General features: G+C 51.0%; 1 protein-coding gene across 1 annotated transcript in view; it reads right to left on the minus strand.

Annotated features, from left to right (window-relative positions):
• Fbxw8 (F-box and WD repeat domain containing 8) overlaps positions 1-15,899 on the minus strand; it is a 101,567-nt gene that overhangs the window by 25,935 nt on the left and 59,733 nt on the right. Inside the window, exons 6-7 of the mRNA XM_059249060.1 lie at positions 9,317-9,513; positions 6,257-6,463 (exon numbers count right to left, since the gene is read on the minus strand). Of these exons, the coding sequence (XP_059105043.1) occupies positions 6,257-6,463; positions 9,317-9,513 (404 nt within the window). The remainder of the gene's footprint in view (positions 1-6,256; positions 6,464-9,316; positions 9,514-15,899) is intronic.

Below are 15,899 nucleotides of genomic sequence, written 5' to 3' on the forward strand. Positions count from 1 at the left end.
GCTTGATTCATCTCTTCCCAGGACCCTCAGATCCCGAAGAGCTGGCCCCACGTGGCTGGCTCACTGACGTGACCGTATGTAACAACGCTGGACCTTCTTCCTTCCAGAAAACTGGTCTCCAGGAGTTAGTTAGCCATCAACTCCCCAACAAAGAAGCAAATACGAAAAAAAAAAAAAAATCAGAAAGTTTTGGGTAGAATGTGAAAGCATTTGATAAACTTTGAATTTTTACTTATTTGTCCTGCATGTGAAGTACCAGTCCTGATTCTCAGAAACAGAAACCTCAACAAAGGGAAGCTGGCTCTTCGACTCTGGCAAGACATGGCAGAGTGTGGCCCATCTGCAGCCACACTCTGACCCCTGAGGCTCCAGACAGACAGCTCACCTTGTGGCCAGTGCAGACAACTAATCCCAAGTCTCTCCCTGGCTGCACGTGGGAAGTCATTAGCTCAGGGACTCGAGCAATTATTTTCTAGCATGATATAAGCTGCCGCAGCCCAAGCCAGCCTCCTTGCCCAGCACATTCCAGCCTGCGATGACTTCACCCCTCGCCCTGATTAGAATGCACGCCGTGTGCTGCTTAATACAATCTGCCATCAAATGCCAAGTGCTTCAGAACTAAATTGGGAAATATGTCCAGATACATAGACTGATGCTAAGAGCACTAAGTGGGGCTCCAGCTCCCTTTATGAGGCAGGAGACTCATCGACAGCATCGTGTTCCACCCAGGGCAGCTCCGCCTCTGGCTGTCCACCCTGAGAGCACAATTTAATTGAGGCAGCGAAGGGATTAATAAAGGTAGCGAGCTATTGTAGTCTGTGCTGTGTAAATGGTACAGAAAGGAAAAGCTGCTGCTGAACTCCAAATGCACACACACACCAACAAAACTGACCAGGCTGCCTGAGCATCAAGGGCCATGAGAAGAGCCGCGCTGACTCTGCAGCGGGAGGGGTGTGGTCAAGACACTTCTCTTTTGTCTCTTCTCCTGTCCCCTGGCACTCAGCAGCGGCTACCTCTAGGAAATTGACCACTGGAGTCTGAGAACCCACGAATGGACAGCAAGAACTCAGAATCCATCTCTACTGCAAGTTAAAAGACCTCCGAGCAGCCCCTCTTACTGTGGGAACACCATTCCTGCCCCATCATTCCTGCCAGCAGCAAAGAGCACGGCCCCCAGAGAGAACACACAAGCCCTGGCTACCCAGCACCCCTCACCTAACCCAGGAGTCCCGTGGCCATCCCTCATTGACGAAGAAGAAAACTATTCAACAGAACCGTGGACCCGCAAAGGAGTATCCAACAAGCAGTGTATGTCACCATTCTTTCCACCATGACACTGGCCCAGGAGGGCTGCTAGCCACATGATGCTAGTGAAGCTATGTGGCCCGGTCATTCACGTTCCAAGCAGACAGATGTGAAAATATGAACTCAACAGCCAAGTCAGCTGAAGCTCCACACTTCTCTCCCAGCCACAGAGGAAGGACAGCCAGGTACTCTGGGGTGCAATGCTGGTACCCCTCAAGCGCACCCTCAGTACAGAGCAGTGCTGTCAATGTCATGAAGGAGCACTCTGCTTTGACCCAGCAAGTCCTCAAGGAGGAACTCACCTACAGGCACTGATGCTGGCCACACACTCAAGAGGAGCGGCTGCAGGGGTGAGGCCACCCATCAGCTGCAACGCTACAAAGTTCCAAAGCGACAATACCAGGGAGCTCCATAATGCCTTTCAAAATTACCTCAAACAGGCTTCCCTGCAGGCAAAAACAAGGTGCAAAACAGTAACACAGAGTTCTGCCATTTACACTTGTTTCCTGAGACAGGGTCCTTCTATGGAGCCCTGACTGGACCGACTCCCTGATCAGGCTGGCCCTGAACTCAAGAGTCCTCCTGCCTCTGCATCCAGAGTGCTGGGACTAAAGATGTGCACCAACACGTCATGCTCCATCCACACTTTAAAGAGGGAGGGACCGCACTCTGCTTGGAAACACATGGCCCATCTCAGAAGGATACACAAGAAGCGGGCACCGCCAACTTGGCTCCAAAACCAAATGATGGGCAGGGGTTGAGGATCTGGGGGAATCTCCGGCTGGTGCTCCCCTCATCTGCATGTCTGAGTGAGGAGAATGCTTTACCTAATCAGAATAGGAGCTGGAGCAGTGGCACAGAGGTGCAAAGCTCTGGCTGCTCTTGCCAAGGACCTGGGTTCAGCTCCCAGCACCCACATGGTGGTTCTCAGCCATCTGTAACTCTGGTTCCAGAGATCCAGTGCCCTCTTCTGGCCTCTGCAGGCCCTGCACACTCATAGAGCACAGTATACATGCAGGAAAACACTCACACATATAAAAAGGTTAAAGATCTGACTTCTACAGTAAAAGCTAAAATATACACTAGACATGTTTTCTCTGACTTTATATAGCCAAAGAAAATGCTGGCAAATCCTTTGTGGCCGCTAACCCTGACCTCCAAATCAACCTGGGCATAACTGTCCCATGGGAGTCCGATGTGCAGAGCACTAACTCTCTAAGGCCTTCCACCATGCACCACAGAGGACAGCCCTGCTCCCACGCTCAGGCAGATAATCTTTGTAAATGGCTTATTAACAGAGTTCAGTCACTTGACAGCCCAGTGTGGAGGAATGCCAGAGACACACTGATGTGGTGAGTATCCGTGACGACCACAGGACAGGCTGGCTGGCTGAGTGGACGGAGGATGGACGCTGAAATACTATTACTCAATGCTCATGAGTTGTGGTGCCTCTAAAACACCAGCGTGGTCAGCATATGGTACAAGGACACTGTCCAGTGACCAGCAACAGCATCCCTGGACACACCTACAGGTGATGGAGTGGTACACTCCCTACTAAAATCCATCTCAGCATTTAGACTTTAGTGTGCTCTCATCATGGTTGATAACAGTGAACTGTAGTTAAGGCCCAGTCCTGCATCAGGTACAAACAAAGACAACTCAAACTCTCTGTTCTTACAAGGCCTTTATCTGAGTCCCAGTTATAGAGGCCAGAGGCACAGATGCACCCTCACCCCCCACATATGTGCACAGCTCCAGGCAAGCCTGCTGCTAGGCAGCTCACAGCAACCTAATAGACGCCACAGTGGCTTGCATCGCCAAGCTGAATGCACATGGCCAAATCACAGTGTTCCCAAGCAAACAGTCACTGAACCTCCATGACATGGCTTAACCGGCATATACCAGCAACTGTGATTAACACCCGGTTGTTCCGAGGAAGCAGAAGACACAGTAAAGATGAGGAGATGCTCTGTGAAACTAAAGAACAAGGCCGGCAGGTCATTTGGTCCTCGTCTCCCTCCCCAAGTGGGTGGCATTCATGTTGGAGAAACATCTCCATGCTAAGGTATGGGCATCTGGAGGATTGGTGAGACACTCACAGAACATCTGCATGACTGACTGCTCCTAACAACACTCTTAGCAACACTCTTGTGGTCAACACACCTCCATGCATCACCTTAAAAGAGCAACAAAAACTAATTAATGAGTAATTTGCAGGGCAGGGCATGAAAATACATGATTTTCAAAAATAAAAAAAAATGAATGTCTTTCTCAGCTGATTGTTACAATCAAAGCTTTTCACTGGGTTGAAAATTTGAGAGGCATTAAAAACAAATTCTGTGACTAGAGGGAATCAACACATCATCCGTGTTAGTTAAGGAGCAGGGCCTTCGAGAGTAACCCAGCACAGCAGAGGAGCACAGAGCCGAGGGCACAGCTCAGTGGCAGGGCCCATGCTTATCAGAGAGAGAACCATTAAACCACCAAGACTTCAAACAGACGAGTGTTGATGTGCCGTCCCCGACTTCACCGAGAACGCTAACAACACACGCGGCACAGAACTGAAGGTGAGACACAGAATGCACCTGCGTCCTTCCTCCGGGAACAGAGTCTTCCCAGGGTGGAGGAAGGGAACACCGACCCAGAGACCGGGACCTCCTCCTCGCCCCTTCCCGGGAAGTCACTCTGGCGTCCTCCCCACAGGCTTCCCTGCTAGGAATGAGGGTCTGCTCCAGCATATGGGCTGACCCAGCACAAAGAGCTGCCTTCCAGAGAGGCCTCTGCTGCCACTGACTGGTCTTCCTGATGTGTAAGTAGAAGCCAGGATGCTTCCATTTTTGAGCACTGCCCCAACAGTGACACCCATACATCGGTATTTGACTGCACAGCTCAAATATATTGGGAAAATGAAACGCAGAAACACCTTTGGAGCCCAGGATCCGAGTGTGAACAGCAGAGAGAGGAAATGTACCAGGCTAGCAGAGCAGCACTGATGTGAACCAAATACACTCTTCCATGGAGCCGAGGGCACAGTGCAGCGGTGGAGCCCACGCTTATCAGCAGGTACTGTTGGGCACAGTTTTGCAAAAGAGGAAACAGGCAGGGGCTGGGGAGATGCTTAGCAGCTAGGAGCACTGGCTGCTCTTGCAGAGGACCCAGGTTCAGTTTCCAGCTCCAATGACAGCTCAAACCACCTGTATGTAACTCCAGGTCCAGGGGATCCAGAGCCCACTCTGACCTCTAAGAGCACCTGGCATGCATGTGGTGCATAGAAATACTTGTAGATAAATGACTCACACACATAAAATATAAATTAATCTAAAATTTTTTTAAGAGAGAGAGGCAGAAGGAGGTCTAGGCAACCTGCTTGAGGTCACAGTGGGTCACAAGGGACAGGGCCGGGCAGAGCCTGCCACTCCAATTCACACCACTGCTGGGAGGAAAGGGAACTCCTTCACTGGCTCAGGTGCTCCTTCCCAGGAAGACCCTGACTGCCAGTGGGGTCAAGAGCAGGCCAGCCAGAGGGAACTACAGCCAAATGAAACTTCACCCAACTCTTTGATCCCACCTGAAAGGGGGGGTCTATAAAGCAGCTCTAATACGGAGGCCTTGGCCTACATCAGGACAGGACAATCTGCAGTGATAAACAGTCATCACCCAAGAGTTAACACAGACAGTCTTCCTGTCCGGCTCCACATGGGTGGAGGTCGGAGGATAATTTTGTGGAGTTGGCTCTTCTCCTCTCAGGGATGGGACTGGGGTCAGAACGCTTGTGTGGCCAACGTCTTTCCCTGCTGAGCCCTTAGAGTGTGGTTAGCAGTGGCCACCCCACTGTGATGCACATCCTAAAGACAGACTGCACGAGGATCTCTGCAAGCTGCAGTGTGCGGTGTGCGTTCCCTGAGGCAGCCCAGACAGTGAGGGGGTCTACATACATGCACACCTGTATGCAAACAGAGCCTTTCAGAAGTCCAACTTGAGCAATGCAGCTGTGGAGAGAAAAGAACCCTGGAAGGAGCCAAGGGTACACCACTGCAATAGGCTAACCTCAGGACAACAAACAGTCATATGGAAATCCACAAACCCATGCACTTCAGTAAGCATAAGCACTGGAGCTTTCTGGTCCAAGTCCAACCTGAATGTTTATTTAAAACGTGGAAAAATACTGCATTCCACTGTTGTTAAGTTTCTGTCTACAGGGCAGAGTGAGCTCTGAGCACACGCTGGAACCCTAGGACAGAGAACTGGGACATGAGCTATGAACCACTGCCTGAGGCACGCTGCTGAGTAAATGCTAGGCACAGAACAGGGAGGGCGCATACCAGGACCCCACGTCTGTAAAGACCTGCCCCCTGTCGACAGATGTCTATTTCTACAGACACCAGGAAATCACTAATAATCTACTGTGTGCCGTGGAGGAGAAACTCTTCAGCTCGGGTTCTATCTACTTGCTTGGACTTTTCTGCCATGCTCATACGCTAACGTAGCTGAAAACAAGAACATCGAGAGTGTTAACACCCTGCCAAGTGTGGCGGTGCACACCGCTACTCCAAGAATTCGGAGCAAGATGGGGCAGGGGCCTACACAGTGAGTTCAAGGCCAGCCTGATCCGGATATGAGAGACCCTATTTCAAGTAACTAAACCAAACCAGGACAGGAAGAGCTTAATGTTTCAGCTGCATCTAAAAGAGTTAAGTTCCAGGGCTGGAGAGAAGGCTCAGCGGTTAAGAGCACTGACTGCTCTTCCAGAGGTCCTGAGTTCAATTCCCAGGAACCATGTGGCAGCTCACCGCTGTCTGTGACTCCAGTTCCAGGGGACCCGACACTCATGGCAAAACACCAATGCATATAAAATAAAATAAAAGAATTAGAAAAATACAAGCTTACTTATTTAAAAAAAGAAAAAGAAAAAGAACTCAACCCACGCTTGTTCAAGCCACTGTTTCGGTACCTTGTTTCCTTCGTACACCCATCCCAGACTCTTCACCCCAAAGGCGACCTGGCTGGCTGAGACATCCAGACATGTGGCAGGCTGGCCATAGACATAATGGAGGGTTCTGGCTGAGTCCTCGGCCTTCAGCAGGTACACCAGGTCCCCAGCTGTGGCTATTGCCACGGGGTACCTCCCAGTATTCGGAACTATTTCCAGGTAGTCGACCTGCAAAGAGAGGGCTTGTTTAGTCATCCACAGACATCTAGACTTAGTCAAGAAAGGAACTTTCCCTGTACATCAAGAGGGCAGAGGCCCAGAAACAGTTGGGCACAGGGACCATTTACTGGGGATGAACATGGCTCCTGCCCAGATGAAAAGATGCTTGTAACAGCAGAAACACAATGCACTCCGAGAAGGAAAGCCACAAAGGAAAATCCATGGAGACACCATTTTCCACCTGTCACAGCATGAGGACGAGGAAGTCAGAGGACACAGAGCTGGAGGTGAACAGGGGACATAACCCTGTCCAAGTCTTACTCAGGAAAGACTGGCAGTGCTTACCACCGTGCCAAGCTCGCTCTGACCCAGGAGGTCCCTCTAGCAGCTTCCAGACACCCGCAGAGCAAAGGATTGTGGATGGTGTTCACTGTGGGGCCACACCTGTCACTGTGCAGACATGATACAGCCACACAGCAAATGCCACACAACCTCAGGAGGAAACCTGAAGGCTTCCTTAGGATCCATAGGATCACTGTGGAGATGAACTGGGTCTGGGGGAGCAAGGGAACAGGATTCCCAGGGGGCTACCCCCAAAAGTCCAGCAGATGGGTAGAGTCACAATGCGCTTGTCTCAGGCATGGGTATGTCTTTTAACAATGCCTGTCTTCAAGGGTGGAAACAGGCTGAGAAAGGCAATTTCCGGCTGTTAGTTTTACTGGGTCTTTGAAATCCTGAACATGGCAGTGTTTAGAGCTATCTTTCTTTGTTTTGTTGTTTTACCAGAAAAAGTAAAACTGTCCCAGTTCCAAATGAACAAAACCATTCTGAAATATGTGTATGTACCACCAATGCATCACCAGAAGATCCCAACTGTATTCTCAGCCCTCTCCTACCTGCCTGTCAGGCACTGGTCATCCTGTGCCATGTGGCCGTCTGAGGATAGAGACCAGTACAGATAACACACTTCTGTCAGTGTCTTCTCTGACTGCACAGGGGGACGAATCCCCTTTAGGATGATCCGCTTCTCCCCAGAGCAGTCTGCGTCAGACCCACCTACTTAGTAATCACAGAGCGTGGATGCTGAGGGTGAGTCCACTGTGGAATTATGAAATGCTGTGGTGTAAAGGACAGCATCGCCCTGACAATATGCCAGAGGCACTCAAAAGCCCGAGTTCTGTAGGCTGCCCTGGGGAGCTGAGCACAAGCAAACATCCGGTGCCTCTGCTAATCCTGGGTCCAAACTGTGCCGAGGCAGCCCAACATCTTGGGCTGTAGGTCCGTCACAGAGGCCAGCTGCTCCAAGCTAACACTGCAGACCTGGGAACGTTGCCACTGTTATTCAGGAGGCACAGCTAGGAAACAAAGATGGTCGGGCTCCATGGGCAGGGGTGCCTGATCCAGGGATGCCCAGTGCATATTGTGGCAACTTGGCACCCAGACTGGAGAATAATGCTGGGAGGTGACACATCCTCAGCAGGGCTGCCCACTTCCTCTCTCTGAAGAAAACTCATCTCTTAGTTTCTTAAAACAGACATCTTTCGGTAGCCATTTAACTTCATCTTCCGGTTGGATTTCTAGCACGCCAAGAGGCTCAGACTGGCAGTGGCCGCCATTCGCTGGGAGGTGTAAACGACCTCAAAAGCTTCCAGTCAGCCCCAGGATGGCACCTGACTGCCAAGGCAGGATTTACTTCACGAGGGGTACTCAGCTTGCACAATTGTGGCCGGTGCACATCGTTCGTTAGCCCTGCACTCCGCATCTCTCTCAGGCCTCAGGACGGGCTGACAGCGGCAGGTCACGTTAGAAGAACACTGTGAGAGCCGCAGAGCTGATCCGCGGTAGCAAGCAGCTCAGGGAGGTGAAGCAGTGACGCCAGGTGCTTGCTATTCAAATCTAAGATTCCCACAGGGAAAGGGAGAGAGGAGCTGGTTCCAAGTCGCCATCAATCCTTGATCAAGGCTGGCTCTTCTGCTCCTCTGGCTAATGCCAAAATGAAGTGTGCTCAAATTAAATCCAAACTCAGCACAGACAGTTGAACACTGTCTTTATCACCAAACCCCTCTGCCTGGTGGACAAGATTTGTGTACAACTGAACTTGTCAGAGCCCTGTGCGAAGTTCCCGGAGCTGGCTCAGATTCATGCACATCCCTGAGCCCGGCTCCCGATCCACACTGACTTCCCTCAAAAGCTGTTCTTAGTTCTAGGTGAGATAACAGTGTGGGATGAATGCTTCCTTCCACACAGACTACAATGTACCTACCACTGCTGTTCTCTTAGGCCTTAGGCCAGAAATGAAGCTAGGCCCCCAGGGGGAGCGGGCTGTGCTAGCGGGAAGAAGGCTGGGACCAAGGTCAGAGCAGACTCTGGCCCTGACCAGCTCCATGTTTGCATGTACTGCTGTGTTGTTTGGTTTTGGAAGCAGGGCTGGGGTGGAGAGATGGCTCAGCAGTTGAGAGCATGTATTGCTCCTTGCAAGGGCCTGAATTAGATTCCTAGCTCACAACCCTTTACAAGTCTAGCTCCAGGGGATCCGACACCTCTGACCTCCTCGTGAGCACACACCCACATAGTTAAAGAGGAAGAAGAGGGGCTGGAACCTGGGCCTCATGCACACTAAGTAAATGTTCTACCATTAAGCTATAGCCTCAGCCCCACACTTGGATTTGAGTCACAACTTCTCAGCTCAGAAACCAGGGGCAGGTCAATACGCCACTCTGAGCCATTCCTGACATCTTGGGAATGAAGGAAATTCTATCACCCACTTCAGTGGGAGTTTCACGGACAGAAGGCTCGGGCATCATTGCTATCTGTCTGATTAGACCCAGGGATTCTCAGTTAACGAACAGACTAAGAGCTCACCAGTTTCTGAACTTCAAATTCCGCAGCTACATGCCAGTACCCCTCCTCGTTAGGGTACAACATCACAACGTCAAAAGCAGAAGCTGTGGCAACCGTGGCCTCTTCCCGGCTGAGCGCAAGGGCTTGTATTCTTGCATCGTGCTCAAAGCGATGGATAGGGAACTTCCCAGTCCTCAGGTCCCAGATGTTAAGAATCCCTGGGGGAGCAAGGCAGAGAGCAGCTATAAACCCAGTTCACACAGGCACAGAACAAGCATGCAGTCAGTTTCCAAGTTCACTCCACGAAGACGACATACACGCACATTTGTTTGGATCTGTTCCACTGCTTCCGAGCTGCAGGACTTGGGACATGTCACTCCTCCTCACCAGTCTCTTAACTCTGAAGACAGCAGTACCCACCACACAGGACTACTGGGCAGACCAGGGGAGACCCTCCACAAACAATGCTCAGCCGTAAAGCCAGCCCGAGCTCCCGTCCTCCTACAGGGGCAGTGACACTGTTCACTCTCCATCTCTGTGCAGTCCACTGTCTTCCTTCTTCCTGCACCGTCCCTCATCTCTACACTGAAGGTCCAAGACTTCCAAATGGCCTGCAGCTGGTAGTCACCAAGAGCAACAGGGCTCTCCTCCAGGAGAAGGCTTAAACGTGAAACGCATGCACTTTTCTAAGAACTATGATCAAATGGACAGGCAGGTCATAAAAGGCTCCCTGACATGGTCCCTGGCATATACTTTGGTAAACTCTCTCTTCTGCCGCAGGAGATGTGCTACAGAAAATGCCCATCTTGGGGTCCACTCATTAAATAGGCACTAGCGTCCCCACCCCCAAGGAGGCCTCATCTTAATATGGCCTCTTCCAAACGCAGCTCTGAGTCTGTTCTGAGGCATCACACAGTGAGAACTGCCGTGCAGAGCCTCTGGGCAGTCCACATCACATGCCTCCTCTCACTGTGTGCTCTCCGTTGTGGCAAAAGCAGTTCCCCCATTCCACGGAGCAGAACAGTGGAAGCTCTAAGTGGCTGGACCACTGTGCTGAGCTGTGGGGAGAGAACTGGAGCTGGCTGAGGACGCACACACCACCAAACTCGGCCCACGTTCTGCTGGCTGTTCAACATAGCACACTCGAGTCTATCTACAGACATGGGTTTCATTACTAGGCAAGGGCTGGTTTGGCGGGCATCTTTTTCTCAACAGAACTGGATGCGACAAACATGTAAACACACAGTAAACAGCTCAGCACGGAGCCCAGCTCCAAGCTGCCTCACTCAGGGCTCCTCTATCACGAGGACACTCTCTCTGAGCACCTCCATACTCGCACCATTGACAGCTCCTCCTCTTCAGTTACATCTGTGTGGCCTCCCCGTCAATGGCACCGGTGTCACTGCGCTCCCCTAGCACCAAGTCTGGTGTGCAAGCATTGAGTGCGCTAATGCTTTCTTGAATTAACTGTCCCTTTCTCACAGTAATGTCCCTCTCTGTCCCTGGCTAGAGTCTCTGCTCTGAAGTTCACTCTGCCGCTCACCCCGCACTCTGGCTTTCCCCATCTGTTTCCTTTGCTGTCTGTCTTTATTTTTAAAGTGGGATTGATTCTTGGAGCCAGGCACAGCGACACACACCTGTAGCCTCAGCGGCAGGAAGGATGAGGCAGCAGAATCACAGTCTGAGGTTAGCCTGAGCAACACACCAAGTCCAGGATGAACTTGTCTCTAAAGACATACACAGGTAAGGTGGAGTTCTTATAGATGGTATATATTTGGTCTTGTTTCTTAAATACAAGTTAAGACTACTGACAGTTTTAGATCTATTTTATTTTTAATTATGTAAGTGTAGGTGTGTCTGTGTGTATGCATATCATATGAGTGCAGGTGCCCACGAGACCAGAGGCCTCAGATTCCTTGGAGTTGGAGCTATAGGTGGTTGTGAGCTTCCAATGGGTGTTTGGGAGACTCCGCAAGAGCAGCAAGTGGTCTTAACCACGGAGCCACCTCTCTAGCCCCACTACTTACTTACACCGTTTTTCTTTTCCACGGTCCTAGTTTTTGACTATGTGTTTATTCCATCATGCTTCCTCTGCTGACCTATTGGCTGAAATTCCCCCTGGAGTCATTGAGCAGCTGCTTTAGGACTTAAGACACATGCTTAGCTCACCACAGCCTACCTTCAAGTGACAATACTCATCCACACCAAGTCCAAGGACTTCACAGTCTCACGGCCGTTTTCCCTTCCCAAGCTCTGTATACGGCCCTCACACACTTCGGTTTTGCAGGAGCAGGTGGGCCAGTATCTTTTAGAGTGATGTAAGTAAGAGAGCGAGCTACTTATTTCCCCATGTAATCCTCTCCTCTGTTCACCAACGTCACCTTCACCATTTGAGACCCAGAAGCTTTGCTACAGCACAGGGCAGTCGCTGGGCAGCTGTGACAGACCTGCTCAGTGTGCACAAGGTCCTCTTACTCCCCGCACCACTAGAGGAGGGGAGAGCTTAGGGCAGGGACAGACAGACACCAGACTAACCCAGTTCCATCCCAGTCCTTTTCAACCTGAGAACTGCAGACTTGAAAAGCGAATCCCTCTGCTGTGAGAACGTCCCACAGCACAGCTGGAGGTCAGGAGAAAGGAGGAGGAGCCAACAAGGTCACACAGGGGGCAATGATGGCTGTGTCCTGTGCAGCATCAAGGTGTTAGGACGATGGGAAACAGAAAGCTCCTTCCTGCATGCAGCCCAGTTCTGGTGGCATCTACACAGCCTCTCACTTGTAGGCCTCTGAAGATCTAACTGTCAACCTGATACAGCCTGGAGTCCCCTGAGAAGTGAGTCTCCATCCAGGAACTGCACAGGGCTTGAGAAGGGGGTGGGGGTGGGGCTGTTTTGATTGTTAATTGACAAAGGAAGGCCCAGCCTGCTGTGGGTAGCACCATTCCCTGGCAGGTGGGTCTGGGATACCTATGAGTGAGCTAGCAGCATCCTCCAGTCTCTGCTTCAGCTCCTGCCCCGCCCTTCTTCAGTGATGGCCTGGCACTGGGAAGTGTAACCAAATAAACCTTTCCTCTTCTCTCAGTTGCTTCAGGTCAGTGTTCTATCCCAGCAACAGGAAGAAAGCAATAAACTTTGTTCAGATCACCCCCCAACACACACACACCTGCCCTCACCCTGACAAGCAGCAGCTGACCTTTCTGGACACTGAGTTGAGCTGGTCCATGTTCACCACATGACTGATAAGGGAGATGTTGGCAGTGATGGTCAGACCAAAGCAGTTCAGTTCTCAAACAGGTACAGTATTTAAAACTCTGACCTGGATTCGTCTGAATGACCGTATTATAGGCCTAGCAACAGGGTGAACTTGGCTTCTGGCACTGGATGGCAGATAAAGAGGCAGGCTGTGTGCTGGGCTTCTGCACTCCCCAGGGTGGGTTCAAAGGGAGTGGTGTGCCATTAGCAGAACCTGCCAACGTTCACCTCTGTTTCAACTAGAAATGTTCAGTTGTAAGAAACAGATCCCAGGCTGGGCGGTGGTGGCGCAAGCCTTTAATCCCAGCACTTGGGAGGCAGAGGCAGGTGGATCTCTGTGAGTTCGAGGCCAGCCTGGTCTACAGATTGAGTTCCAGGATAGGCTCCAAAGCTACACAGAGAAACCCTGTCTTGAAAAACCAAAAAACAGACCCCAGTGGAGCTGCACAGGACAGGACAGAACAGGACAGGCTGACAAGGGATCAGAACCAGCGACCCAGACAACACTAGGACCAAGGCCACTTGTACATGCCAGAGATCTCACCTCTAATTTCTACAACTGTTTCCTCCTGTCCGTCTCCACAATCCAGCTTTCTCTAAAAGAGCCAGCTCCATCCCACAAAGGCTTCTACTCCAAGCATGGAACAAAATGTGAACCCTGGTCCATGAACAGGTCCCCAGGCCTGGTCTGATCAGCCTATGCCAAAAGATGACTCAAGTCCTCCACGCCTGCCCACCACCTGCTGGCTTGGAATAGAGTTTAGAGTGCAGAGGCACTGAGCTGTCCTCCACCTCCCTGCACCTCAGGCCAAGGTGAAACAGGACAATTGCTCAGTAAAGGCAAAGGGAGGTCCCCGGCAGCTACCTGGTGACTTATGAACATGCCACCATTTCCTGCAGCAGCCCCAGGCTCTGAGAGCTGGAGTCCAGGCCCCACGGTGTAAACAGAGGCAGGAAGCATCCATCCTGAGCATCTTCCACACCTGCAGAGAAGATTCTGAGCTCCAGGGAGCGCTGGGGCTACAAGAGAGCCCGTTCACTCAGCAGAAATTTGCAAAGGGCGCAGACAAAGGAGGACACTGGACCTTTCACAGCCCATCTGACAGAAGACAGTGAACGAAGGCCAAAGCCCCCCAAGTAGGCAGGGGCGGGACCTGGCAGCGCTCCTGGCTCCCCGCTCAGTACCCTCCACCTTGACGAGCAGCCGGGCTAGAGGCACTCAGCACTTGCCCTAGACCAGGAAGTCATTAGCAGTGACATGAGTGACGAGGGCCAGGCTTTGGAGGAGACATAAAGGCTGCTGAGCAGCTGTGGATGGGCACCCATGCCAGTCTGCAGCACGTCCCTCCACCTCCCAAAGGAGGCCAGGCAGAGTGTGGTAATGAAACTGCACATAGTAGAAATGGGATCTAAATGAGTTTAAGCTGATTTATGTTAGCTTTTGTAAAGATTACTGGGATCGGGAAAGTGCTACCACTGTGCAAGAGCGACGACAGTCCTTAAGAACTCCGCCTAATGGTGCCTGCGCACAATATTTATATTCCTCGGCATGGGAACAAGGACCATAATGGATACCATTTTTGTTTTATTAGGGATGCATATTTAAATTAATCTGCTATTTGCCTAAACAATTAGCTGCTTCTGTTTGTGTGCACAAAGCCAAAACTGCAATTAGACTTCCATCAAAAAAATAAGTCCCAACTAAAACTGTCCCGGTGGGGCCGTAAGAGCTCAGGGCAGAACTTCCCCAATTACTTCTTAGCACAATGGTAATTACGTTAATTGCTTGAAAGGTAAATAACCACTGAACTGGTTTTGGAAACACACAGGCACTCCCCTCCCCTCTGATCTGCTCCACGTACCCACGGTTTAAAAGAGGTTACAGTTTAGACAGCCACACGGCAGACCCTCCAACTACCATGTCTGCTCATGGGCTCTGGAGCCTTCCCTTTGAACAGCCGGCCACGGTGAGCTCAAGCCTGCCTCTTGAGCTCACACGATTAACACCTGCAGCTCAGTCTCAGCCCCATGACAGCTAACCAGACAGGATCAATTAGCTGTGTTCAGAGACACGGAATGAGCCAGCTACTTCTACAGACAGCTGGCATGCTCCATTCCCACTATGGAAATAAGTGCTTTTCTACACTCAGTTAAGAAGGATGCAGAAGGGATTCTCTGACGAGGGAAAAGCAGTTTTAACAGAAATTTAAAATGTACCCACAGCACTCACTAGCCATAAACATGTACCTCTTCATTAACTGCACACATCACACTGAATTCAGGCTGCAGACATGCATCAAGTCTGAGAGCAGCAGTTTGCTCTCTGGCTGGCTGGCTGGCTGGTGCGCGTGCGCTCTCTCTCCTTGTGTGAAGAGGTCTCTCACTGAATTGGAGCTCACTGTTTAGGCTTGTCTGGCTGACCAGTGAGCCCCAGGAGTCCACCTGTGTCCAATTCCCCAGTGCTGGGGTCACGCAGGGCATGAGGGAGCACTACTACACCCGGCTTTTTTGTGAGAGCTACACAGTGAGCAGCTTACGCACTGAATCATCTCCCCAGAACAGGAGGTTAACTCAGTACAAGCAAGGGTCCAGAGGGCTGAGTCAGGTATGCCCTGAAGGAGAAAAGGGCGGAGTGAAGGGACTCCTTCCCAAGGCTGCATGCCGTTGCCTCCGGAGGAAAAGCAATAAAGAGAAAGTATTCTGGAAGGTGCATTTTAGATTGGATTCTGAATGGGCTTGAGGACCAAGGTTAGGGAAAGAGCAGAGGCCAAAAGCTGGGGTGACCAGGGCGGCAGAGGCTCAAGAAGGGAGGCAGGGAGGGTGGGTTCCCAGGAACTCTGAAGTCCACAGCAATCAGGAGCACATCTGAACAAGGCGGAGTGGGCTGAGGGGGAGGTGAACAGCACATTGCTGACAGCCCAGCATCTCCGTGCAACTCAGGGCACAGAGTCCAAGGAAGAAGAGATGGACTGAGAAGCCAGCCAACATCACTGAGACAGTATCACTGTGGCATCACTTTGGAAAAGCCTGACACTAGCCACCACTTTGCTGTCATGTCACCAAGGGAAACAGACTCGGCATCCAGGAGAGCATCAGATGCTAGTTGGGAAGGCTGACTGGGGTGCTGGGGGATGGTCACAGCTTAACAATGACACCGGAAACAACCAGCACTTCCTTGCTGTCGTACACGTTCACAATGCTTGAATTCTTTCCACATGTAATGCTACGTAAAAAGTACATACACAAACCTGTTACACACCTTGATGACGATATGACTAGTGTGAGGTTTTTTTTTTCCAAGCACAATCTGCATCATTTTATAGAGGATATTTAATTCTGGTGGGCAAAATTAAA

This window comes from Peromyscus eremicus, chromosome 23 (assembly GCF_949786415.1).
Source record: "Peromyscus eremicus chromosome 23, PerEre_H2_v1, whole genome shotgun sequence".
NCBI classification, from domain to species: Eukaryota; Metazoa; Chordata; class Mammalia; order Rodentia; family Cricetidae; genus Peromyscus; species Peromyscus eremicus.